Source organism: Triturus cristatus, chromosome 10 (genome assembly GCF_964204655.1).
Source record: "Triturus cristatus chromosome 10, aTriCri1.1, whole genome shotgun sequence".
In the NCBI taxonomy this organism is placed as follows: domain Eukaryota; kingdom Metazoa; phylum Chordata; class Amphibia; order Caudata; family Salamandridae; genus Triturus; species Triturus cristatus.
In genome coordinates, this window is record NC_140593.1 from 259,506,348 (window position 1) to 259,533,665 (window position 27,318).

At 43.2% G+C, this 27,318-nt stretch overlaps 1 protein-coding gene across 1 annotated transcript; it reads left to right on the forward strand.

Moving 5' to 3' along the window:
* Positions 1–27,318, forward strand: BET1 (Bet1 golgi vesicular membrane trafficking protein). The gene is made up of 3 exons (XM_085630939.1): positions 1–255; positions 10,502–10,558; positions 27,155–27,318. Exons 1-3 carry the CDS (start codon positions 133–135, stop codon positions 27,308–27,310), a joined length of 336 nt encoding a protein of 111 aa, XP_085487065.1. The 5' UTR covers positions 1–132; the 3' UTR covers positions 27,311–27,318.

Consider the following 27,318-nt stretch of genomic DNA (forward strand, 5'->3'; position numbering starts at 1 on the left):
ACAGGGAACACGTTACACAAACGCACGCACTGGCCACGTCATCAGTGACAGCAGCGCGCTGTTCGACGTTGCCTGTGACAGGGTCCGTGCTCCCCGTCAGGTAACAGTTTCAGTGGACAGATATTCTCTAACATGGAGAGGAGGGGGAAAAGTCGAGAGAATGAGCATCAGCACCTTATCGGTGGTAGCATGTACGAGGAGGACAACGAGAGGCTGACCGAGAGCCTAAGGCTGAAAGCTAAAGCACTTAAGACAGTAAGTGGCAGTCTGGAAACCTTACTTTGTGGGTACCCAATTTGTGCCTATGCTTTCCTGAAGCCATAACCTGACAGTTTCTTTCACTATTTTGGTTCGATGGTGAGAGGATCATAGTAAATAATAACTTTTCACCGAGAGTCCTTTGGAATTGAGGCATTTTATTCGTTCTCCTCAGAAATTATGATCAGATAATAGGACCCACTAAGAAATGCTACGTGAACTTTGACCATGATGAGAGAGGCAGCTAAATCACTCCACTTTTTACATCATGTCATCAGAAATTAAATTATAAACCCGGCAAAAACGCCTTACAGAAGGGAAAGAGCAAGCAGCCCATGTACTGGTTACAGGTAGCAAAGATAAATGCCATGTCTAGACTTACCATGCGGACAACAGAGGATCTAATATGCATTGGTTAAATGGAGCCAGAGTTGGTACTCTTTGTTGCTCTCCAAATGCTGCAGTACAATACTAATAAAGTGGTAGCAGGCTGATGCTGTAGGTGGGGCATACTTATTAGGACCGATAATTTGGAGGGGAGCAGGGTTGGGGGTGCATCATGAACATCAAGGAGCAGACACTGTGGCTCAAGATCATAACCTCTTCAAATTCGGTAGCTGCAAAACGAAGAAACCCGTTACCTGGATGCCTGGGATAGAGAAGCCCAGGCAGAAGGAATCATAGTCTCTCCCCCCCCCCCCCCCCCCCACACACACACAAAGCCAGTTATTGAAGGTGGATTTGGCACAGCTAGAAGCTCTGACTTGGGATTGCTGGTGGAGGATGGTGGGGGTCTGGCATACAGGGAGGAAAGAAGAGGCATCCCAGGGTTTCTAAATTAAAAGTTCAGTGAGGCACTCAAATTGATGTATGCACAATCCATTCTCCGACCCATTATTTGCAGTGCACTGCCCCAGTATGTAAAACGGTATTGGCAAGCCCAGGACATTGCTTTGGCTTCTGCCTTTCCCACCCTCTTCTATTAATAGCTTCCTGTGCATCGTGTGAGCTACTTTTCCCTGCCGAGTCCACCCACCTGGGACTGGAGTCAGGCAGCTATCCTTAGTCAAACACACAAAAGGTAATAGGAGGAATTCTTGCAATAAATCCAACCACAGGCAATCATTCAAGGTAGCATCCCAACCCATTGTTCTTTTGCCTACCATGGCACAATCCAGCCTGAACTGTCAAGCCTAGTTCTGTCTGAACCAAAACCAAGCGACCCAAGATTAGTTTTGGTCTGATTGAGACTTCTCAATCTAATGCAGCTTGGTCAGTGATCAAGGGACCCATGTCTGGGCATACTCACAGCCACTTAGGGCGTTACATTAAACACATTAAAGGTGATAGGAATGCTTGCAATAATTCTTACCACTGGCAATCGCTCAGGGTAGCATTCCAAGCCAATGCTCGTTTGCCCACCATGGCATCTCAGGTTAGACCCAGCCATATGCAAATCAGTTTTGGTCGTGCTCCAGTAATTAAGCAAGTGGCTTGTAAAGCGGGACTACTTACCCTTAAGGGTCTCAAGGCACTGGGTAGTAATAAAAGTCTAGCCCAAATTGCTAGGCCAGGTCCTCCCTGAACTGGAATACAAGCAACCAAAGTCTAGTTTCGCCATTATTGGGGCTCATCAGCTTTGTGTAGCTTGGTATCACTGCCCCAGTGAGCAAGGAACCCTGTCTGGGCATACTCTGGGCCACATAGGCATTACAGCAGACACACAAACAGTGATGGGAGGAATGCTTGCAGTAAGTCTAACCACTGCCCATTGCTCGAGCTAGCATTCAAACCCATCACTTTTCGTATGTTTGATTTAAGGCCCCAAGTGGCTAATTGTATACCCAGAGATAGGTCCCTTGCTCACTGTGTTCTTGTATCATCTAATCAGAACCATTCTAGAGTCATATACCCAGAGATAGGTCCCTTGCTCGCTGTGTTCTTGTATCATCTAATCAGAACCATTCTAGAGTCATAACGGTGGCATAAACAGAACCCTGGCATAACTCAAGCCTTAATTAAAATAAAAATCATGACATGACTGTGCTACACTCTGTTTTTTGTTGTTCTCAGAACCCTGGTGTCGGGGGGGGGGGGGTCACTTATGTGTGTCATGCTATATTCTGAGCTGTTTAATAGTCACAGCTGTGGCACACTCCTAGCCATTTGTAGGTTTCATCTACCAGCCAGCAAAAGATGCCTGCTTGCGTAAAACCTATTGTGGACTTGACTTTACAGTGGGCTTACAATCTGCCCATTGCTTACCATTGGTTGGCTTTATTGTCACTCTCATTAGCTTACTTGTTGTTCGTTGGCTTACCTAGTCTTGCCTTCCTCATCTTGTGTTTTTCCTTCCTCTGGAGCATAGCCCTTTTAACATCCTTTTGATTGGCTGACATGCGCCGTTCCAGTACTCACTTTTGGGGAGCTACATTTTTTGTTTTTGGTTAAACTCTGCATGGGAATACATGTGTTTTCGAGCTCTCTCCCTTGTGTGTTTCTTCCCCTCCTCCGTGTTCTCTCCCTTCTGTGCTTCTCCCCTTACCCGCTTCTCCTTCTGTGTTGCTTTCTCCATCCTTTTTTGTCCCCCTCCCCCGATTTTTGTAAAAAAAAAAAATGTATGCCCCCTCCACTCTAGCAGTTCATTATTTTATGAGTGGTGACACATTCATGCACATACAGCACCATGCATGTGCACATTTGAAAGCAAAAAAATAATAATAATGTTTTACTTTTGGCCAATGGTGTACAACATATTTGCTTTGCCAATGCTTGCATTTATAGAGTCTGAAACAAGACCCAAAAGACAGCGATGTACTTTACATTGTAACAGGATATTTGGTCAACATGTAAGGATACAGAACATACAAGTTATTTTACAGTTAGAACAAAGGGCAGTAAAGTGCGCTGAATTGATTAGAAACAAAATAATTTAATGGGTAGAGGTGAGGGTTGGAAGGAATGCAGTCTCACTTGGTAGGATGATTGTCAAGAGCTAGGTTTTGATACACTTCGGTAATTTTACAAAGGATGGAGAAAATCTAAGGTGAAGGGGGAAGTAGTTCCATAGCCTTTTGACAATATGCAGACAAAGCATCTTGGGATGTGTGTGTTCTTTGTAAGTTGTTTGGATTTTAAAACCTGGCCAAGTATGCATTCCTTATATTGCTGGTGCTACTGGACACGGGTCAGGTTTACTTAAGTGGGTTACGTTCAGTCACACAACATATCCATATAAGTGGATGCTGGTAGGCAGGGGGAACCCAAGTAGTTCTATCAGAGTAGGGGTCGTTTGCCTTGGTTTGTCATTAGTTTTCCCACTGTGAAGAATATATGCGATTTGTGTCAGTGAAGATTGTAAGAGTCCAGTAAGTAGGCTTAGCCTCTATTGATGTGTGATAAAACCTGGGCCTGTACTGTGCACTGAAATCCCATATGCGTTAGAAAGGTTTTGATTATATGCGCATTGAATAAGTTGGAAACCTAAACTAACTTAGTGCCTTGGAACTGTGTAGAGAGCTCTGGGATAGTGTGTATCATTGTATGTTTAAAAATTGTGTTACGGCTGGAGAAAAAGAAGTACATAGTGAAAGACGTTTCCTTTTCAACCTGTTTGTTTCTAATGGGATGATTACTCGCACTAGGTACTGTCTCTACCATACTACAACAGATACAGTTGCATTAATTCATATCAAGGGAAAGCTCAAGGGTGTTGTACAGAATAGTGGGGAATTCTTTTTTTAAGGACGAGAACCCTCACTCACCCGAAGGTGCCATGCTTCATCATAGGGTTCCCTCCTCACACTGGGGCCACACGGTCCCCAGTGTGGGCTTCAACTCTCCAAAAATAATGGAAGGGGAGCTGAGGTGTTTTATTTATTTGTTTGTTTTTATAGAGGGGACCAAAAACCACGGTGAGTGAGGGGGCAGAGTGCAGAAATGAAAAAAAATAACTGTGAAAAACGTTAGAACTGTCTCCAGGAAACCAAATAACTTTATTGAGTGGTGTCCTGGGGCAGGGTTAAAAACTCAGAGGACTAAGGGTTAACAACAAATATACCCTTATTATTGGGTCAACATGTTTCAGCCCTCTATTCGACCCCCAACAGGGTTCAATGGGCATTTGTCAAGGACCGGAAATATGACTAGTCACTCTGCATATAGAACAGAAAGATAATGTGGAAACAGACATTTATACTGACCGTCAAAGATTGGTAGCCGTATACACAATTTGTGGAACACGTTGTCTCATTTATAAAAAATAAAAACCATACATGACCAGACTTCTTCCGGCTTGCATGTGCACAAATATTTTGAGAACAACGATTAGAATGAAAAGTGGAGAAAGATCCCCAACCAACAATAATCCCCAAAATATTGTAGAGGTTACCTGGTCAAATGCATTCGATTACCTCTCTTCATCTGAAGGGTACCCCATTAATGCTCAGCTAAAGGAGAGAATCCAAAGAAACATGGCAGTGACAGATCTTTAGTGTGGATAAATATGTTTCTAATGGTATGACAGTTTTGTTTGGTGGTTTTAGCCTCTCGGGCCCCAGCTGACCAGTTTCCTTGGGCATCTCAAAAGCGACTTGCCATCTGAAATACAAATGGGTTAGGAAGTGTTTCCTTAATTTTCAGTGTTCTAGAACTCTTTCAATCATGCCACCGATGTCCTTGAAATGGGTTGTATTATGTTAGGGAGAGCACTGACTCGCTTGTTCTATTAAAGCCATGGACCTTAGGCCACTGAATTATTATTTTTAACTTTTGCTGGCTTTTCATTTTCACTTAAACTACACTCACTGCCCCCCTCTGTGTGTCTGTTCTCCATTGGAATAGGTGTAAAGGAGAATATCATTAATATGAAGAGGATGAAACCAAATAATTCCTTGGGAACTAGGGCAATAGAAAACTCACTGGTTCACTTAAAAAAAAAAAAAAGCAAGGTGTGTTGTGTGTGTTGTGTATGTTTTGTATAGAAAAAATATTAAAGTGCTATGAACAAGAGAAGATATCTCGGGAGGGTACCCCAAAACTTCAATTATTGATGATCATTTGAAGATCTGGTTGGTTGATTTGTGTTCAGTTTGATTCTTGTACTCATACATTGCATACTAAAGAATGATTCACACTTAGGACTCAAGATACTCTTGCATTAATGTTTCTCTTGATGGTTTGTATCTTCCTTGAAAATGTTTGGTGCATGTTTCATGCTGTTCTAAATATTTTAATAACTTACTCATTAGGTAGGTATAATGAAAAATGGATATGAAGCATAACTTCAAATTCTAGCCACTACATTGTCCCCAACAACATTTTCAACTTTTTAAACCGTTTTCTTTGCACACTTCCACCAAAAACACCTTCCTCTGAGATTTGCTGAGTTTGGCACACTTTGAAAAAAATACATTCACTAATTCCTCCAAGCTTCACAAAGACCAGTCATTGACTCCCGTTTCATAAGGCCACTATTGTGATCCTCAGTGTATTGGCACACGCCTAAGTATTAGCTTTATTCAGTACGTAAGACATTTTCCTCCTTGTTGGCCCACATGCGTCTTTTGGAAAAATAGAATAATGTTCACCACCTTTCTAGTTGATTGCCAGCTAAAGGTGACTGTTATGCACCCTGAAATAAGCAACCATTCTTTCACCATTACATGTCAAATTGGAAAATCCCTTTTGTTACAGCTGCATCCAGCTAGATACAGTCTTGCCTCTGGCATCTTCCTGTTTTGCTACACTTGCTAATAACATGACATTAAATTAACTATCTGCTCACAATTCACCCCATTTGGATTTACCCCACAGCACAAGACAAACCTACTGTCCTGGGTGATCTCTGGTAACTAATGTATTACGCTATGGCATCACTGGTAGCACTACTGTATCTCATCTTATAAGAGAGAGTGTGTGAGACACACTGAGACTGTGTCTGCCCACTCACCTAGAACCTTGTGCACCTGTAAGATTTGACTTTAAAATCCTGCAGTGCTCAGTGGGCCACACTGCTTGGCAATGTTATGAAAGATCTCTGCCTGGTCATCCAACATTTTCAACTGCATCAAATTGGGTCCTGTCCTTTGAAAAGACACAATTGTACCATTTAGTGAGGGTGAACTAATAAAAAAAAAAGTGCAAAATGTTTTGGCTACATAGAGTAATGCCAGAAATTGAGCCCCTCCTCTCAAATTGTTTCTTTAGTTTGCATCGTTTATGTATCAGCTAAGGTTTTTTTGTCAGTTTTCCTTCATTTGTACTGGGTGTACTTCTTATCCCTGGACTGTGCTGTGCTGCACTGTCAATGAGACTCAACCATATGTACGAGTTGCTATAGTTTTTATTCCAGTTCGGTATGGATAAGCTAATCTAAATGCTGCAATTCTTTAGAAGTATATTTATGCATTTTTGCAGAGCTTAAATGGAATTTTATTGATCAAATGGTTACTTAGATACTCAAAACACATCCATTTCAATGCACTGAAAGGAGTGTGATCCACCTGAAATATGAACTCACAGGGTTGAATTATTCTGTTGTGTAACTTATCCACCACCCTCCACACTTTCACGTGTTTTGCAGGTTTCTTTCTCTGGACTGAAGGAACTTCCTGCAGCCACCTAAACTAGACTTTCTCAACATAACGCAGATTCCCTTGCTAGTGGTGAAAGGGTTCAGATTTTATTAAAATGGTATTATGCTTCTAATCCTACTAAAGGTTTGAAAGTAACTTGCTTTGCACAAAACAGAAGGACGTGCATATTTATAGCATCTCTGAGGGGAAAAAACTACCATTGAATCAAGTGTAAAAAGTCCTCTCATGTTCTCTAACATACAGGTCCTCTTTTCTCATCAAGAGCAATTTAGAAGTTACCACGTAGGAAAGGAAGTTCTACCTTCAGTAATGGTTTTTCTCAGCTTTAAACCTTCAGGTCCACGATCTGCTCTGTTGTCAAGGAGTTAACATTGGAAATTAAAGGGAGAGACTGAGCTCATTATTATTGTTGTACTGTGAAATTTGAAGGCATTTTTTTCACAAGGGGAATTAGTAAAAAGAGATAAAGCTGGAGAAGTATGTGGCCGTTTGTTTTTAGTAAATGGAGTACTTTCTTTACTGTTGGCTATAAAAATCCATATTTTTATGCTAAAACTAGAGACTATTTTTTTTTTTTTTTTGTATACCTTTAAAAAAAAATTTACTTAATGAAACCGTTCTAGATATTGCTTGGGAAACCTTTTGGGGGTATAGTAATGTTAAAGCAGTTTGAATTGGTGTTTGATAAAACTGTGAAGGTCTTCCACCATTTTGAAGGATCCAGGCATCTTTTTAAACAATTTGCTTATTTTCTGGAAGAAGTTTTAACGGTCTCATGAATACAAGTTGAAACCCTCAATATTGGGGGTATCTCTCTAGGTACTTTTGTTTGGAAACTATGCGAAGACTATTCAATATTAGGACATTTGGTTAATGAAATAATCTCTGAGTATCAGTCTTTGGGCTGAAGTGCATGCCTCACACGTAGCCAGATCTTAGTTTTGAAAAACGGTGGAAGTGGCATTCCCCAGGAAACAAATTGTTCATTGTGTTAGGCAATTCAGTCATCTTTACCTCCTCGATCAGAATACAAATCTTACTAAGGGGACATATGACCTTGATTAGTTTGTCCTGGCAGTAGACTTTTTAGGGTTCTTTCCAAATATATTAGAGTAATGGCTAGTGTGGCAGCTTTATATCTAGGATTGACAGGTGAGGATAGTGTCTTTAATTTATTTCTTACCTACTTATCTAAAGGAGACCATACGTGCCTCCTCACATAAACGGAAGCATATCCGTTAAGGACCCATTCTCTAGAGTTTGGATGTTAAATGAATGAAGGCTCAAAATTGGTTTATGAAGCTTTCTGTGGCTGTTCTAGAAGCTGGTGTTTTTCTCTTGGGGAGATGAACCAATGAAGGGCTGTTTCGTCCCTTGCATCTTGGCGAGTAGTAGAAGTCTTTATTCCAGCACCAGAATATTTGTCTGTACCATCTTTGGCGAGACTTGGCCTCTTTATTGTCTATTTATCTACCAAATGGTGAAAGAGTTGGTTTGATTGAAGCAACTCCCCTCGTTCTGTAGTGCTTCTACGCTTATAACGGGTTCAAGAAATCAGAATGGACGAATTGCACTGAATTTTTCTGGGTTCCTGTGTTTCTTTAGCCATATTTCTTGTACCATAACACTGCTTTCTGCACCATGGGACCACTGAATTATTAAGAGCAGACGGTAACTGTCCTCGTTGAACGCTTCATGTAAAATATGGGTGCTAGCTGGTGGTAGGAACACAGTTGCTTCAGAATGTTAGTTTGCTAATTTTAATCTGTCTTGATTAAGTTATTGAACTTTTTTTGTGTAGGAAAAATGGAGAGGATGGGCCCGAAGTAATCATCATGCAATCCATGTGTTAGAAATATCTTAAGAGGCCGGTTGTGAAATGGCATCCGTGACACTGTGGCACTAAAGTAGAGACCCATCTGACAGCAGAAAGGAGAAGAAGTGCAAGCCAGTATCTGAAGTTGTTATCCAGAGGGAGAACTGCGCATGCAAATTTACCCATGAGTAGGCGTAAAGGAGATACCTTACAGATGCAGCTAACGTCGCCAGATTGCTCAAAAAATGAGAGAGATGCAAAAGAGAAGAAAGAAAGGAGGCAAAATGTAGGACTGTTTCATCTCATAAAGACAATAATGCAGAAATAAAAGGTGCACCATAATGAACATAACTGGTCATTAAATAACATAACTGTCCAAATATGGAAAAAAACTGTCACTGGTACTTGACTGTCTGCAAGCGGCAAAAAAAGAGGATTGCTAGCATTAGTCGAGGCACATAAGAACATGGGTGAGTTCTGATCGTGGATTTGTTGCAGTTGTTTCCTGTTAGTTTTCGTTTCCTTGTGTTTCTAGGAAACACCTCAATGCATTTAATGTAAAATGGGCCACTGTTATATTTTTAACAACACTGTAAGTTCGATGGGAGCCTCTAGCCATGCCTCCTAAACTGTTCCCCCTTGAAACCAAATGTTTTTCTTTCTTGTGGCGTCGTGTGTTTGTTAGACTTCCTCTCATAATCCAGGCTGGGGGGCAGCATGGTAAAGAGAAACTGAAAGTACTTTGCAGTTTTCCAAACTTTCCATGTCTTTAGAGCTTCATTAAAGTTATGGTTTTGTTAGGCTCTAAAAGGAGAACGTCTTTGGCTTGGTTGTATGGCCCTCCTCCAAACAAAGTAGGAGACCTACAGGATATGGTTTATTGCATGGTGGGACCAAAGTAGATACATTGTTGAAACCTACTACCGCAAGACCCCAGGATATTTGTGGCCCATTGTCTATCTGATGCCTCAAAATATTAAACATGAAAAAGTAAGGAATTTTGAGCCACTGCTTGCAAGTTTGATACTCCAAACTTGCTAAAGTGAATGGATGCTAGTGCGTGGTAATACTCCTCCAGAAGTCATTTATCATGTCCCTAGATGTTGTAAGCTTTAGGTGCCTGAACGTATTTTGCTAATTCAAGGTCCTATGTAATATTGTACTACCACCTTTTTCTAATGTGCTACAGATGTATATTTATCACCACATGCCAATCAACATTGTGTGCTTGTTGATGAGCACGTTGATAATGATATACAAAAAGCTTGCAAGACTCCCAAATGCTGCTGTTTCATTGGTATTTATTGTGAAGTCTATTCACAAGCTTATCTCTTTTGCAACTGCAAACCTAGTAGCAAGAGATCATTGCCGCAACCTTTTTATTTGATCAGCGTAATTTAGTATCTTGTAGAGTGCAAAAATTAATTTGGCTAATCCCAATGTTAAGAATGTGGATGATAATTACTGTTGATGTAAGACTTCATGAGCTGAGTGTAAGATTGGGACCGGAATATGAAGCATACTGGGACAGTGATGTCACGTCTGGGAGAGGGGAGAGTTGATGTTAAAATCCATATTGCACATGTGCTGTTAATTGACCATCCTGCTCAACATACACCCTTACTTTTGGGTTAGCAGCCATACTTTTTGGGTTTTAAGTTGAGACCTCCCACAGCTGAGAACTATAATGCTTAATAAGACGTGCTTCAAAATCTCGTTGATATTTTATTTGGTAAACTGCCCTCTACGCACAATTCTGTTACCCTACACTTCATATGAGAGTAGCACTTAAATGATATGAAACAAAAATTGTGTTCTTTTTCTTTTACAGATTTCTATTGACATGGGAACAGAAGTTAAAAATCAAAATAAAATGTTGTCAGAAATGGTAAGGCACTAATTTTCAATGCAGGCACTCCACCAAATAGAGAACTATATTGAATATAGGGACGCGGCGCGACCGGCTTCTCTTTTTAAGAACTAGAGTGTAACCAAATACTTGTTTGAACAATATTTAAGTTACAAGGCTGTGGTGATCCAGATCAGATTATATTTTGAATTATGCTGAAAAAATAATTTAGAAGCCTATTAAGCTTTCTCTACTGACAACTGTATTCAAGGTTGTGTCTTAACTAGGCAATTGTATCATATGTGATGCGACCATGACTGGCATTTTCTCTTGGGTCTAAGTAGAGAAATTGTTCTTATGTTTGATACTGATTACTACTCATTTGAACCTCATAAGTGGCGTGACGATCATTTTAAAAATGTTGAGATGACTGAGCGGACTGTGAAATATGTGCATGTATATGATGACGTATTCATTTGATTTTGATGCATGGGTATTTATAGGAGCCACAGTCCAGGGTCGGGAGGTTTACTGATGGGGCAGTTATTAGTTTGCAGAGATACCAGAACATTTGAAAAGTTGGTTTACTACAAACTGGGGTGTACCTTGTGCACCATCCTGCCTCTCTGAGAGCCCTGTGTAGCCAGGCCTAGTTTTAGGCCTAGCTTGTCAGTGCTTTCCATTTACATGACCTATTGTTACCATTAGATTGAGGACTTTGGGTCAACCCCCTTCAGCCATGACCTTGAGCCTTTGTCAAACATATCATGGATCAGCATAGAGGGGAATGCATCTCTTTCCACACATTGAGTGTATTATTTAACTACCAAGGTAGTACTTCCATTGAAATGCATGAGGTGCGTTGTTTTTAGCGTGGGCTATGGGCTGTTTAGCGAACATGGTAACAGTCTTGAAAAGAAGTTTTCCCTCACTGGCATCACATAGTAAATGCAAACACAAGGAGATGATGGACGGAGTGCTGATACTTTTCAGACACTCTCCCCCAGTCACAGATCTGACTTGAATTCATCATCGTTCTTTAGCTCACTTCGCCGCCACAGTTCAGACTCCGCTATATGCAAATCCTTCTTGACCCTGTGCCTTATGGGAACAGTCCAGCCCAAACTTCCAAGCCAGGTCTTCCTTACAAACCGGTCTGGGACCGGTTTCGGGGTAACACCCCTCATCAGCCAGGCTATCTTGAATCCAGTGGCAAAGTGAGCAAGGGACCCACATCTGGGCATACCCTGCCAACTTAGGGCAAAAAGAACGATGATGGATTCAACCCAGACATGCGACTGGGGTTGGGTGTCTGAAACGTTTCAGCGCTCTGTCCATCATCTCCTTGTGTTTGCTATGTGTGTCCTAAGTTGACAGGGTATGCCCAGACGTGGGTTCCTTGCTCACTTTGCCACTGGATTCAAGCTAGCCTGGCTGATGAGGAGTGTTACCCTGAAACCGGTCCCAGGATCCTTGGTTACGGTCCAGGGAAGACTTGGCAGTTCGGGCTGGACTGTTCCCATGAGGCACAGGGTCAAGACTGATTTGCATATAGCTGGGTCTGAACTGGGGTTGCGAAGTGAGCTAAAGAACGATGACCTCTCCTTGTGTTTGCATAACATAATCAATGTCAAGAGTCGTAATAAATATTATGTTATGTTACATTATCTGTTATTTTATTTTCTGAATAGAGTGTGGCATTAAGTAAATAAAATGTGCAACCTTATAATATTTATTTTGTACAGTTATGGCACATATTTGCAATCTTTTAATTCATGGTAAGACGTAAATAGGAACACTAACTTATTTACTTACAGAAGCGTGTGCACTTATTTATGCTGGCCCTTTTCTTTTTCTATAAATATTACAATTTTGAGAAATATAAAAATGTAATGGGTGAAGTGCTTGAGTAAATCTCGTAATTACTAGGGGCCATATCCCAGTCTATCATTGTGCTCCTCACCATGCACGTCTGAACCACTGGACAATAATGCAAGCAAACTCAGCCTGGTTTCGGTCTGTTTGGCAGTGAGCACAGGACCCATGCCTGGGCATGACTGAGAATACACAAACCTGATTGGAGGAATGCTTGAATTCATCTTAACCACTGGTAATTACCTGGTCGACATCCCAGCCCATCATTTTGTTGCCTACCATGCCACCTCCGACAGGAACCATCTGTATGCAAGTCAGCCTTGGTGCTGCTCCATTAGGTACAGTCTAGTCCAGATTAAAACGCCGGGACCCCGTTGAACCAGAAAAACGTGACGGGTATGCCTAGTATTGGGTTCCCATGCTTTCTGTCCCATAGGACATAAGCTGCTCCTTACCTTCTGGATAGGGCCATTCTTGCAAGTTCGTCGTGGACTTTTCCCATGAGTAGCAGTCAGTACTGATTTGCATAAAGCAGGTCTCTTTCTATAATAGCATGGTGGGTGAGAAACAATCGAAATGCAGCCTGAGTGATCACCAGTGGCAGGTATTAAATCGAGCATTCCATCCATCACCTTGTTGTTGTCGCAAGAAGACTTTCCAGGTATTGTGAGGATCAACTTGTCTGGCTTCATTATACCTTTTGCATATGTTTCTAAATCATAGAAACACAAATGGGACTAAAATGAAGGCATTACTGCCTGACTTATGTTTCTCATAGGCGTGGTTTTCTTTCTGTGTGCCTCAATTGGGTTCACGGAAATGTCTTCAGCTGGTTGAGAATGGAAAATTGGAGGACAAATGGCTGCTATCCTGTCTCACCTACTTCTGCTGTCACACAGCCTATTCATTCTAAGGTCCTAATGTCAGTAACACAGATCAAGGATGCACAGGTATCACTCCTGTAGAACAAGGCAGAAAATCATAAAAAGATTATACAAATCCACTGTAATTGGGAACTTTTTGTTGTTTTATTGGGCATTTACTTCTAAATATTAGTGATGAAAACCTCATCAAAATATGCATATATATATATATAATCTACTGGTGGTCTCCAGTAGATAGTTATAGTTACAACCTAGTTTCCATAGGAAATCTCAAAATTCTATTTTGAATAACTTTGGCGCCGGATGACGAATCCTCGCGAAATTTTCAAAACTAATGGGGCGCTCCGCTCAGCTCCTACCCTGAAACTCTCGGGGTGATACGTCAAGCGGGGGCCGAGAAAAAAGGGGGGTCCCAAAACGCGTTTTCCCCATGTTATTTTCCATAGGACCTTTAGACACAGCTACAGCCCGAACGGCTGAACAGAATTACCTGAAACTTGGCAGAGAGGTAGCCATAAGGTCAAGGAAGTGCCTTTTGCAGGTCTGTTGTAAATCTGCTCAGTATTTCCTGAGAAAATAGCATTTAAAAGCATATCAATATCTATACGCGCGCACCGTGCGCGCACCCTGCCGTGCGCAATTCTGATTGGTTGTTAGATGTCGGTAAACATTCGAATCGGTCGAAACCAGGAAGTGTCGGCCGCCATTTTGTCTCTCGCAGTCAGAGGGGGTGAAAAAAAGGTGGAGAACGTGAAAAGGGGGCAGAGTGGACAGTTCCTGACCCCCTAGCCTTGGTCAGGGGGTCTCAGAAGGACCCCCAAGGGAGAAAAAAACTATTTTATTTTTTTTAAAAAATCGCGAGGTGCGTGCACGGCAGGCACTGCGAACCGTGGGTGCGCAAAGTGCACCGTGCGTGCAGGGTGCGCGCACCTCACGATTTAATAAAAATAAAATGTTCACGGTGTGCGCACGGTAAAAAACCTGAAAAAATTAATTAATAAATACATAACTTAGCATTTAAAAAACCGTACAAATTCACTAAAAAACCATAGGTTTCACACACGTTATAGTTACAAATTAGCATTTAAAAAACCTTGCAAATTCACATAAAAAACCATAGGTTTCACACATGTTATAGTTAGCTGGACATTTCACTTGTAAAAAAACAATGAAATTCCCCCGTTCTAGTTACTGCAGGCAACTATAACTCACGCGACCGCAGTCCTCTGCTGATGACGTCCGATATTACATCACTGATGACATATGTGTCTTTATGAAAAATAAATATTTGTAATATATGTATAGCTAAAGATTAATGGAAGAAGACATGGGTAAATAAGTGTCTAAATACAGTGATGTAATATCTGACGTCATCAGCAGAGGATTGCGGTCGCGTGAGTTATAGTTGCCTGCAGTAACTATAACGGGGGAATTTCATTTGGTTTTTTTACGAGTGAAATGTCCAGCTAACTATAACATGTGTGAAACCTATGGTTTTTTAAGTGAATATATATATATATATATATATATATATATATATATTTTTTTTGTTCCTTTTTTTTAAAACTTTTTATTTTTTAACTTTTTAGCAGAATTTTACACTGTACGAGAAGCAAGGGTGGCGGTAAAAGAGACGCAGCTACTGCCAGCATTGCTTCTCGTAAGTACTAAGTGCTTGTTCACGCACCACTTGCAGGTTTTCAAAACACATAAATAAAAGGCATTGTCATTTAAAATGCCAATAGCTCAAACTTTCGCATATGTAAGACCTATTGCATTGCAAATGCTTGTTGAGCTCTGAGAGCGAAGCCTCAGCAGCGAAGGAAGTCGGGGTCCGTGACGCCAGGCAGTATGTTTCAAAAACAGGAGGGAGGAGGTGGGGCAGCTGCAGCCAAAATAGACCTCTATCTTTAAATGCACAACAAGTGTGGCAAAATGAGAGCAAGATTTACAGCCCTGTTTACAACAGAGCTCTGTAAACCATGAGCACTGGTCTCAACTGCTCCAACTTAAAGAAAGAAATGGGGGCCCACAAGCTCTGAGTAACAACGCATGTAACGGGGGCAGTCCATGAAAATGGGAGGGGCTTTTAAAGCCCATATCCTGAATACAGCCTGTCTCGCAGAGACCGTGCAAGCGCTGCCTAGGCGAGACATGAAAACAGGTAACAGTAGGACAGATGACTTTCCCACAGACCCTGTTTTCTAGATTGTTGCTGAAGGTTGTGTTAACCTAGAAATGCCTAGAGAGAATCCATGATTCTAATATATTAGGATCCTTAACTAAACTTGATTTTGTAAATGTTATCTTAGAGCATGTCGTGACTTATGGAAGTAAAAAAGAAAACCGGGAGACTATTGTATGCGTGGCTTTTAAAAAAGAAATTAGTTATACTAACATGACTGAAAAGCTATGGACCAGAAGGGTCTCGCATATAGGCATGTTCGGACCTAAACTTCCCACACCAATCCACTACTTAGAGGCTGCACATGTTTGTTGTACAAGTGAGCTTCATACTCATTCATTTTTTTTTTTTTACATTTAATCCAGAGGCAGTGAAGGATTTTGTACTAGTCTATGATGGGTACATGTCTCTTAAGAATTAGGTACTGCTGTCAATATGTTATATAGTTTGTCGGATAGTAAAGAACATCAAACAATATTGTGGTTTGATTCCAAGTTCCCTTTTCTCTCATGCTCATTTCTTTAGTGTACTTCAAGATAATTATTCTGAGACCTGCAATTCGTTTGAGGGTTGCAATTTTTGTTCTGTCAGTGACCCTATAAATGTAAGGGGGGTGGGGGTGTGGGGGTGTTTGGTTCGCGGTGCCATAGGACTCATGCTTCACCTCATCTATCAGGCACAGCAAAGCCAAAACTGATGTATGGTGTTTAAAGTGGATGTGTTCAGGCTGGACATGATTGCTGTCTGTCTGAAATGGCACAATAAGCAAAAAACTTTGGGCTAGTCTGCAGCCCTATGGTAGTTGCCTGTGACTGAGATACATTTGTGACTGATACTTTTTGCTTCATTCAATGACTAGCAAAAACAGGCATGATGGTTGTATGCAACTGTGTATACTTGCCCTGATGCTGTACTCTCCATATTCTATATGACTCTGGATTGCATAACTCCAAATAAAATGTACCTTTTAGGATACACAGCAGATATTTCTTAACTTATGTCATTTTCAAGTAAAACTTCCACAAAAGGAAACTTAATAAATTTGCATCTAGTTTTTTTCTGTTTTAATTCAGTTTGTTCAGACGTGGTTAAATAAGACAGCGTTGGGGATGTGGTCTTGCCGAGCAGCAAGATTGCCGCACGCTGAGAGGGCTCTGCCGGCCGAGGGACAATCCGACCAAAATCCCGATGCATGCGTGCCGAAAATTGAATAAATAAGGCTCGGTGCGGAAACAGACCGAGAAGCTGGTGTGCATCTTGGCGGTCCCGATCCAGCTGAAGGACAAGGAGGCGAAGCAGGCCTGGGCGTGACTTGTGTGCAGGCCTGGACCCTGCCGCCGAGTTCTTGAGCTGCTTGACTTGAGGAGCGGTGGAGTAGCGCCAGCTCAGCAGATCCTTGAGGGAAAATAAAGCTGCCCGGCAGGGTATCCGGACACGACAAGTAAGGAGTAGGGCGCGAGGGGCTGCCGACTGAGCTTCCCCCTGATCAGCTGCGTGGTTGCTCCGGGCGTGAGGCCGAGGCCTGTGCTGTGCCGGGGGCCGCTTGGTTGTGCTTGGTTGTACTGGGCAGGAGATCGCAGGCCGGACCCCTGCGACTTGTCAGTAAGTGCTGCAGTGGGGGAAAAGCATAAAAGTGGCGGGGAAGACCGGCAGCTGCGGAAACAGTCATTGATGCCCGCGGAGATAGAGAGTGGACTACGCGGGGGACGGGGAATCCGAGCAGTGGACATTGCGGTTGCTCAGGGGGCCCGACAGATCCTTGAGCCCTAATGACCTCACCCAGCAACAATCTAAGGGGCAGTGCCCAGTACAAAGACCAGACTATGACAATCCAGACTAGAGACCGAGCGGGAGTATTTAGCTGCAAGCTCATCCCCCGCAGACACTCATTTGAAGCACACTGAGCCCATAGGAATAAACGGCCTAGACACGCCGCAGGCGCATAGATCGGGGAGTGTCTGCGGAACCGGTGTACTGTCCCCAATGACCCAGAGCAACCTCACAGAGCCATACTGTATTAACTCAGAGATACAGGGTGTGCAGTGGGTGTTAAAGGGGATGACTGAAGCCACACCGGCTTACTGGGTGTACAGAGGTTCCCCCACCCCCCTTTTCTGGTCAACTGTGCTTCAGGAAACAAACCACCCTGCAAGGACAGTGCAGCAATATGCAAGCCTTTACCACATAGCTGCCTACAAAACACGCACTAGGCAGGGAGACTTCGTAAATCCCCTTGCAAATAAGCATGACACGCAACGCTGCTTTGAGTGAGGCAGGAAAGCGAGGAACTTGTAATCCGTGGCCGGCTGTACCCCCTCCCCTGACTGGAAAAGTCCACAGGGCAGGCATAATGGGGAAAAGCAGACCCAGACCTCAAACGAATAAACGGCATCAGAAAAAGCACGGGGTGGAAATGATTACCTGTGCGGCCTGTTAATGGAAATGAAATCCAGCCTTAAGAACATCGATTCCAAACTAGACATCCTTACCGCCCAACTAGACCAGGTCAAAAAAACTGGTGGATACGTACGAATTGCGGATAGATCGACTTAAGAACGGGCCTTCAGAACGGGCCTTCAGAAGCACACGAATTCCAAAATAAAGGAACAAATGCTTAATATGGAGGAGGTGCTTATGGACATCAGAGAAAAAAAAGTGATGTGTTAGAGGCGCGTTCCCGAAGGAACAGTTTACGAATCATAGGTATCCCCGAGACCACAGCCACAGGCAAGATAGAACTCTACGTGGAAGACCTGATAAGAAATTTTTGGCTCAGAGTGGTCTCAAATGTTCATAGTTGAGCGCGCTCATCGCTCACTGCGCCCCAGACCCCCAGTGGGCGCCATGCCTAGACCAATATTTGCTAAGATCTTGAATAGGGCTCCCGGTTTTATGGTATTTATTTTTCTGTCAGTATTTATCCATATTAATTTTTTTTAAATTTTATCCGTATTTATTTGGGGTTTTGTGGAAAATGTAAGCTAAAATTAGCATATTTCCACATTTATTTAACCGATAAATATGCACTTATGCTTGAATGTCTGCCAGGTTTCAGTGCTGTGAGCACCTGCAGAAGATAAATCAGTGCACTTATATGAAACAAGCATTGGCATAGCCAATAGGTCTCGCTTTTGGGACCTTATAAGTATTTAGTTATGCAGCACAATATCCTTGGTGCAACAACACCAACTGTTGCATGGCTAAACACTTATAAGGTCCCAAAGGCGAGACCTATTGGCTATGCCAATGCTTGTTTTTCAGTAGTCCTCACTGTTTCAAAGAGTCACTCTGCTCCCTAGGGGTGCCTGAAGAGTAACTTATTATTTTTACCATGTTGTTATTATTATATAACTAACTTAAATGCACTGTGATGTTTCAATTTAGTAATTAGTTAAGATACCTTGCAAAGAAAAAGCATTTCAGCGAGAGCTGCAGCAACACGGGATCTGCTGTCTCACCCAGTCCAAGGGTCAACAACATGAAGAGAACTGGTTGAAAGGATCTTTTTTCAGACATTGTTCAAACAGAGCAACACGGAGCTAATAAGTACATTTGTGAATGAGGTGCCTACCAAATAAAGGGCGAAATGTAAAGTGTCAAATGGAACTATCCAAAATCCCCTGAACTGAGCGAATTTAGTATTCTTATGTACAAATCCTACAAAAATCATGAAGGTGCACAATATTCAATGCACTTTTTATCAATCTTTAGAACACAAACGGTTTTCAGTTAAACTCAATTATTTAAACAGCGCTTACTACAGTGGCTAGTTAGTTTGTAAGCCATCTCAAACTATTTCAGGACAAGGGAGTCACTGGAAAGCAAAGCAATTTACCCAGGACTAAAAAACAAGGTAAAGTATGGAATCGAGATTAGAACCACTGTCTTTTGGAACCAAGTTGTTCAACTTAACAACTAGGCAGTATCTTCTATCCCGTAATAAGCTTTTATAGGACATTAAAAGACATAATTGAAGAATAAAAACCCATTGCAAATATATACTTGAACATTGCAAATTGTTTTGATAAATATACTGGTATGAAAGTCTGCATGACAAAATAACTGCAATGGATGTTTTCATCCTAATTAATTGAAAATCTGTAACTGAGCCATCTTGGTAGTGTGCCTAGTCTTTAACACATGCAGGGTTACCTGCTCTTTCTAAAACATAACAAATTCTAAAACCTACTTTGCACAACTGTAGACAGTCTTCTGCTCATTGTAGAGGTCTCGAACTGGCACTCAGATAAGCATTCTGATCTCAAATGAACGTGAAAACATTTTAAACCACAAATAAGTGAACCTTACCCTGTTTGCACGACTGATCATCTGTGAATAAACTGCTTAACTGCATTTGAAATACGCATATTAAGCACACGCTGAAACGTTTGCTCCTATCCTTTTTAAATTAAGGTGAACATCATTTAAAACCCGTTCTTTAATTGAGCGTGTAGCGTAAATGTGCAAAGTAAATAGGTCCATGGCACAAATAAAACTGACAGAGGCAGGGTATATTCGCAAACTTTGCTTTAACTTGCACTAAGAAGTTCACTAAATACTCATGTCCCGATTCGCTAAAAACACGTATGCAAACTACACAGTGCACACTAACGTGCCCCAGAGGCAAGAATTCTTAGCATAAAGGAGCAAAAACAGGGCGGGCTCTCAAAATGCATATACATCCTTGATTAGTACTGGTGTTTTATTGTGAAGAAAAAAAGGAAATTAAGCAAATGTTCCCCATTGGCAACTCCTTACTATTACATAGCACCAGGACGCCTTCTGGGTGTAGTGCTGAGGAGGGCTCCCTACAGATCGATGCACTTCACAATCGGGTGCTGAGAGTACTGTATAGGAGGGAGCATGGTGTACCCTAAAGTTGTGCGTGATGGCGAGGTGAGTTTCCACGTCACATCATTGTGCTACTTGGAGAGCACAGTATGGCAGTCTGTGGTGCACTGTGGTGTTGTGTTCCAAACGCATAATGATCTCTTAGTCGCTAGCGTGTGGAACAATGCGCTACCAACTGGGTCAGTAGTGCATAGCGATGCGTGAAGCTTTAGTGCAATGACTGTACAAAAATGCCACCTGACTGTTAGCGTATAATAGATCATGTGACTTTGTTTTGCGCACACAGGAGAGACGGAGAGGTGTGTGTGAGAGTGTGTGCGTGTTTAGTTATAAAATGCACATTGCTGCCAGTCTACTGGCAGAGCGTGGAGACGTAAATTCCTCTTACAGTGAATAGTGAGGTTTTCCTTTGGTTCAGTACTGCTTGGTGTAGTCTGAAACCGGGCGAATCGGGTAGAAGAAACCAGTTTTGGCCACTGTATAGTGTTGTTTTAAGACCACAGAAGTGTCCCTAAAAGTGTATCCACCAACAGTGCTGATCGAAGTGACAGTCACTATGGAGGAACTCTTACCTCCTCCAGCTCCTGTCACAAGGACCACTTTCCCATCAAATCTCAGCAGGGTTGCCATGCTGCTCTTGTCGGTCACGAGCCTCCTCAAATAATGACAGCAGCGATCAATTCAAACTCGATCAAAGGAGCAGTGGTCCAGGAAGCACAATTTTTCTTTCTGCGTTTCAAGCCTCGCTCTGACAAATATTAGACCAATCTGTGCCTAATGTGATGACAGCCGCGCCTATGACCCCAACCGATCATGCTCAGACAGGAAACCGTTGCTGATTGGATGTAGAACTGGGGAAGGCGGTGTGTGCAGTGTTGGTGTACACTTTAGCAAGGCTAGTGGGATTAGATGGGCTGAACAGTGATTTGTAGATGAGTATGCAGATAGCGGCGTACTCGTTCAGAGTAAGTGAAAACGTGCGCTCCTTATTGTATTCCCTGTTACTGGAACTTTATGCGCCCGGGCTGCAGTGGAAGGAAGGTCGTGCCAGTCAGTGAAAGGAAGGTTGTAGGTGAAAGTGAACGGAAAAGCTGTAGCAGCCAGCCCGGGAGTCAATAAGCGAGAACAAGGAATGTGAGGGAAGAGAAAAAGTGGAGACAAGAGATTGAGGTAGGTAGTTAAGGGGAAGAAGCGAATAAAAAAGGGAAGGGAACAAATTATAGAAGGAGGGAACAATGGAAGCATAGAAAAGATACGAAGGAGCGTGAGAGAAGAAGGAAAGGAGAATGTGAGACTAAAGGACGAAGGGAAGGCAGGGGGAGACGAGAAAAACAGAACTGGAGCTGAATGAAATGGAAAATACAAGGAAGGAAAAGAAACTAGCATCGGCCGTAAAAGCGAAAGTCATCGCGATCACTGTGAAAGCGATCGCGATGACTAGGGATGCGTGCGCAGCAGCGGGGGAGGGGCGGAGATGGTGCTGAAGGCTGGCGCAGGCAAGGCAGATGGCTGGGCGAGAAGGGAGGGGGGAATGCGGGGAGCAGCTGTGCGCGTGCACGCCATCGTGCACTCTAGCTTGTCGCCAGCACAAAAATATGGGTAGCACTTTCAAAACCCACCTACTAAATGTCTCACCGCGCATGCGCTGGGTCAGGCGAGACCTAAAAATACAAATTTCACTATCAACCTGGTGCATATCTACTGCTGTTAAAGCCTCATTTCTAAAATATCTTACTTTTTTAGCCCGCTTATCTATCAATCCAAACATCTATTGGCCTGGCTGTCATGGCAGAAAGTATTTAGAATTACTCAAAAAGCAAAAAACGGAAAACGGGGAACCTTAATCTTGAACTACAGAGACGGAGACATTATACTCTGAAAGGGGCCAGGGAACGTGGCCAAATCTCCTATAAAGGGAACAATATATCCTATTACCCGGATTTCACTCCTAGTGTACAGGCGCTGCGCCGCGAATTCACTCCGGCCAAGTGGTTACTGCAACAGGCTTGTATAACGTATGCTTTACTGTATCCTGCCAAGTTATAGGTCACACACGATAATAACACACACTTCTTCTCGGATGCAAAATCTGCTTTGAAATATGCTAAGCATATCGAAGGAACCAAGAAGCAAGCAACGGGGACTAATAGAAAGCAAGCTAAAGATCACGACTTAAGTGACAATGACTGACACAAGGCATTGAATATAACCCTGCACGCACTGAGCAAACCCGTACACCAGATTCCCCTAAATAATATTTTAACTGCCATGGCTCACTTCCCCACACGTGGTGCGCCACAATATTGGGAAGTGACTGTGTACATATAGCACCGTTTAACTACTGTACTCTGCCACCCAATTTCCCAACTAGGTTGTACGCTGGTGCCTCCACGCCCCCAGGGAGAACTCCCACGTCCTCAATTATTCCGACTTGATGTCTAAGTTTACTTTTGTTTGTTCTGCTAAGTTAGTTTTTGGGAGGGTTTCACAGTCTCAACCTATTTGGGGGGTTGGAGTGGGTGGGGGAGGGTTCAAGGGCGAGGGAGTTGGTAGTTTGAGAGAAAACAGGCAGCAACAAAAACTGGCACAAATTCTGCAACACACCAAATGGAACATAAGTGGCAACACAGTACGCAACATGGTAGACCAAGGTAGACAGCATGGGACATGGATGTGGGGTCACATAGGACACAGGATCGCTACTAAACCCCTTATTCGCACAAATAAAACATGACCACATATAATTGTCTGACATGGAACATACGAGGGCTCAACGATAATATAAAGGTCAGACTAGTGCAAGCATACCTAGTTAGACACAAAATAGATTTATGCTTTCTTCAGGAAACGCATCTTCAGAACACGGCGAGTACTAAGCTCTAACACAGACACTGGGGAAATGTATACACGGCGGCCTACTGAAACTATGCTAGGGGAACTGCGATCCTCGTCCGTAAGGGTGTAGGCTGGAAACAGATTAAATCACTGTCTGACCCAGAAGGTAGAGGCATCTTGAGGGAGGGCGTACTTGGAGCATTGAGGGTGGTGCTGGTTGCGGTATACGGCCCTAACACTGACACACCTGAATTTTTTAACAAGCTATGGGGTAAGATAGTGCAAACAGGATGTGCCACAATATTATGGGGGGGGCTTTAATGCAATCCTGGACGACTGTAGATCGAATGGGCGCAACCCGCAAACTGCATCCCAACGCTAGCACTGCGTTAAACACTATCATGAGAGAAGGTGTGTTAGTAGCTATATGGAGACCATGGCATGATTCAGACGCAAAAGAGGCCACGTGCGTTACAGCGCAGCACTCAGCCTGGTCATGCATTGACTTCTGGCTTCTGTCCAGAGATGCAGCGTCATGGACGACAGACATTAAGCACCCCCCTATAACCCTCTCAGACCACGCACCATGCCTGCTTCATTTACTTATTACATACACACCTAATCGGGCATTTCAATGAAAACTCCCGCCCAGAGCATTAATGGATGCTACCTTTATGGAGGAAATAAAAAGTGATATCCTCGGATACTTCTCACACAACGAGGGCTCAGTATCTTCCCCATCATCTCTGTGGGAGGCATTCAAGGTGGCCATCCGTGGACAGTGTATAGCTAGGCAAGCTGGAGTACTCAAGGCCCTTGGACAAACACTCAAAAACCTAGAAACACAGATTCGAGCACATGACTACTTTCAATCTAGCAACCCCGAGCTCTTGCCCCAAATCAGAAGTAAACTAGAGGAGTATGAAGAGGAGGAGCAGAGAGAGGTCCGTTACTTAGGCCAACATACACAACTTAGGAGATACGGAGAGGGCGACAGACCTGGGAAAAAACTAGCTTCACTACTCCAACCCTCCCGCACCATAGACTACATCACAGAAGTGAGAGATGAGGCACAACAGACAATTGGAGGCCCACAGGAGATAATGAATCATCTCACAAATTTTGACTCTGATCTTTATACCGCACAACGCACTGGCCTGCCAGAAAACATTCAATCATACTTCGAGTCAGTCGAGCTGCTATGGCTGAGCAGAGCGCAGAGAACATATTTGGACGAACCTTTCACTGAGGAAGATGTAATCCAGGTCATTAATAGTCTACCACCTGACAAGGCCCCTGGGCTAGATGGGCTCCCTGCCTCTTTTTATAAATGCTACACATCAATCCCTGCCTCTCACCTCATGGCGGTTTATCAGGAATCTCTTGTAAATGGTAGTCTACCCCCCTAGCTCAGGGAAGCAAGCATATTGTTATTACGTAAGCATGACAAAGCTCCAGAATCTTGCGATGCATATCGTCCGCTTTCTCTAATCAATACGGATTACAAAATATATGCCAAGCTATTGGCCTATAGAGTCCAGGCGCTTCTGCTGCTCATTGCCAGACCAGATCAATCAGGATTTATTCCAGGGAGGTCGACTGCACACAACCTGTGTACAATCTTCATGATCCTTCATTATTTAGACCCTCAATTTCCCACGGCGGCACTACTTGACGCCACTAAGACATTCAACTCCTTGGAATGGCCATTTTTATTTGCAGTATTAGCCAGATTGGGCTTCAGCCCGCTATTAATACAACAAATGAAATTGCTGTACACTGATCCCATTGCGCGTCTGTGTAAACGGCCAAATAGCTGATGCATTTACCATTACCCGCAGAACCAGGCAGGGATGCCCCCTAGCCCCTTTGCTCTAGGCGATTGCGATGGAACTACTCACAGCGCGGCTGAGGCAGCATCATGCAGCCAGGGTTTTGGGATTCTCCTCCCGAGGTATAATATCACAATTTGCGGACGACATTACCTTGTACACTAATAACCCCGAGGTAAACTTGCTCCTAGCACTACATGAAATTACACACTTTGGCGGTATATCAGGCATCCAGATCAACTGGAAGAAATCTATCTCGTTTCCACTGACAGACCGCGCCAACCCATTTGAACTTGATTATCGCTCTGATGGGCCGAAGGCCCTGTCCAATACTTGGGGATCTGGTTGAGCAGGGACACCCAAGTACTATCGAATATGAACATTGGTCGCACTATGACCTGGCTCAAGAGTCAGATCCGAATCTGGTCCACGCTGCCACTTTTTTCTTAGCTGGAAAAATAGCAATTGCTAAAATGATAGTCCTCCCCAAGTTCCTTTACTATTTTGTTAACGTCCCTCTTAGACTCACTCAAACATTCTTCAGTACTATGCGCTCGCTGATGATTTCAGTAGTGTGGGCCGGGGGACAGGCCAGAATCGCCTGGGAACACTTACACTTCCACAAAGCCAGGGAGGACTGGATGCGCCAGATTTCCCTCTATACCCATACTGCGTACAAGTGCAATTTTTACTTTACTGGGTAAACCCGACCCCCTTCTAGCCCCATGTTGCAGTCAAACCAGACATAGCTGCACCTACACCCATAGTGGTAGTACAATACCGGCCATGCAAACGTCCCCACCAGACCATTGACCCCACGGAAATGTTACGATGGGCCTGGGACGGCCTACTGGGGAGAGCACAAATAGAAATACTATACGCCCCCTCAATACCCCTGGCTGAAAATCCACAAATGCCTCCGTTAGAAGACAAAGGCAACATAGCAAGAGCACGACGACTAGGTATTGCCAGCTACGCAGACTTGTATCAGGAGGAAGGGTTTATTGGACCGCCAGCGCCCACTGATAGCCAGCCCCAAATTTCTCGGATATACTGTTGTATCTCCGTAGACGTGCCACTTCCTGCCAGTTACACAGCACGTTTCCCAACCCTCCACCAGTCTTGCAAGCTTTAGAACACATACTCACTACTCCCATCGGTGCGAAAGCTCATTACAAGAATCTACACGTCCATGCAAACGCACGCATTGCCCTGTACATACACCAAAACGCAGAGAACAGTGGAATACTGAGATACATCCACCGATCGCAGAAGAGCAATGGCACTTCTGTGCGCAGCTTGAGCAACTGTCCCCAAATTACAAACTCTGATTAATTTATTTCAAATTTTTAAACCAATACTACAGAACACCGATACAGCTGTTTCGCATGGGCGTTCAGCCCAATGCGTAGTGCTGGAGATGCCACACAGACCAAGCAACCTTTCTGCACTTGGCCTGGGACTGCCCCCAGATAGCTGCATACTGGAAAGAGATTTTTCTAAAGATCAGCGACATACTCATGACACACAGAGCCCATGGCTGTAGTGGGGCTACTAGGGTATGTCCGGGATGCCCCGGTGGAGGTCCGTAAGCTATTGGCTATGTTATTGCTGCTGGCCAAACGTAGAGTTGCTATGCGGTGGGGCAGGTCGAATCCCCCCTGCTAAAGATTGGATTTTGTCAGGAACAACTCACTGCCTTATGGGAAATAATGCCCATTGCATCCAGACCCAAAGACACATGGGGGCCTTTCCTCACATGGCTTGAGGGCGTCTGAGCAGAGTATACTATACCCTTCCGCATAGCCCACAACTGCATCACCGCCTCCATGTGTCACACGGCTGCCCCTCATGTACTTGTATTGTTAATGCTCAATGCGATTGTACCTCAAGGTTAACTCTGATGTAATTTACTAGATAGAAATACGAATTGCTGTGTTCTGTGTCTGCCATGTTCACAATGCTTACTTGTCCCGCATGTCTAATGAATGCCCACAAACTAAACTAATGTCAAAATGTATGATTACAAAAATGCCAATAAAAAAACAAGTAAAAAAAAAAAGTCTGTGTTTGAGCAAAAATAATCCTCCTGTTTAATAGTATTTAAATAATGCTTACTGTTCTAATTCCTCTTTTTGATCTAATGCTTGTTTATTTATATCCTTTTTAATAGGATTCGGACTTTGACAATACAGGTGGCTTGCTGGGTGCAACAATGGGAAGGCTCAAAATACTATCCAGAGGAAGCCAATCAAAGCTGCTCTGCTATATGATGCTGTTTGTGTTGTTTGTCTTTTTTATTATTTACTGGATTATTAAATTAAGGTGATGAAAGTG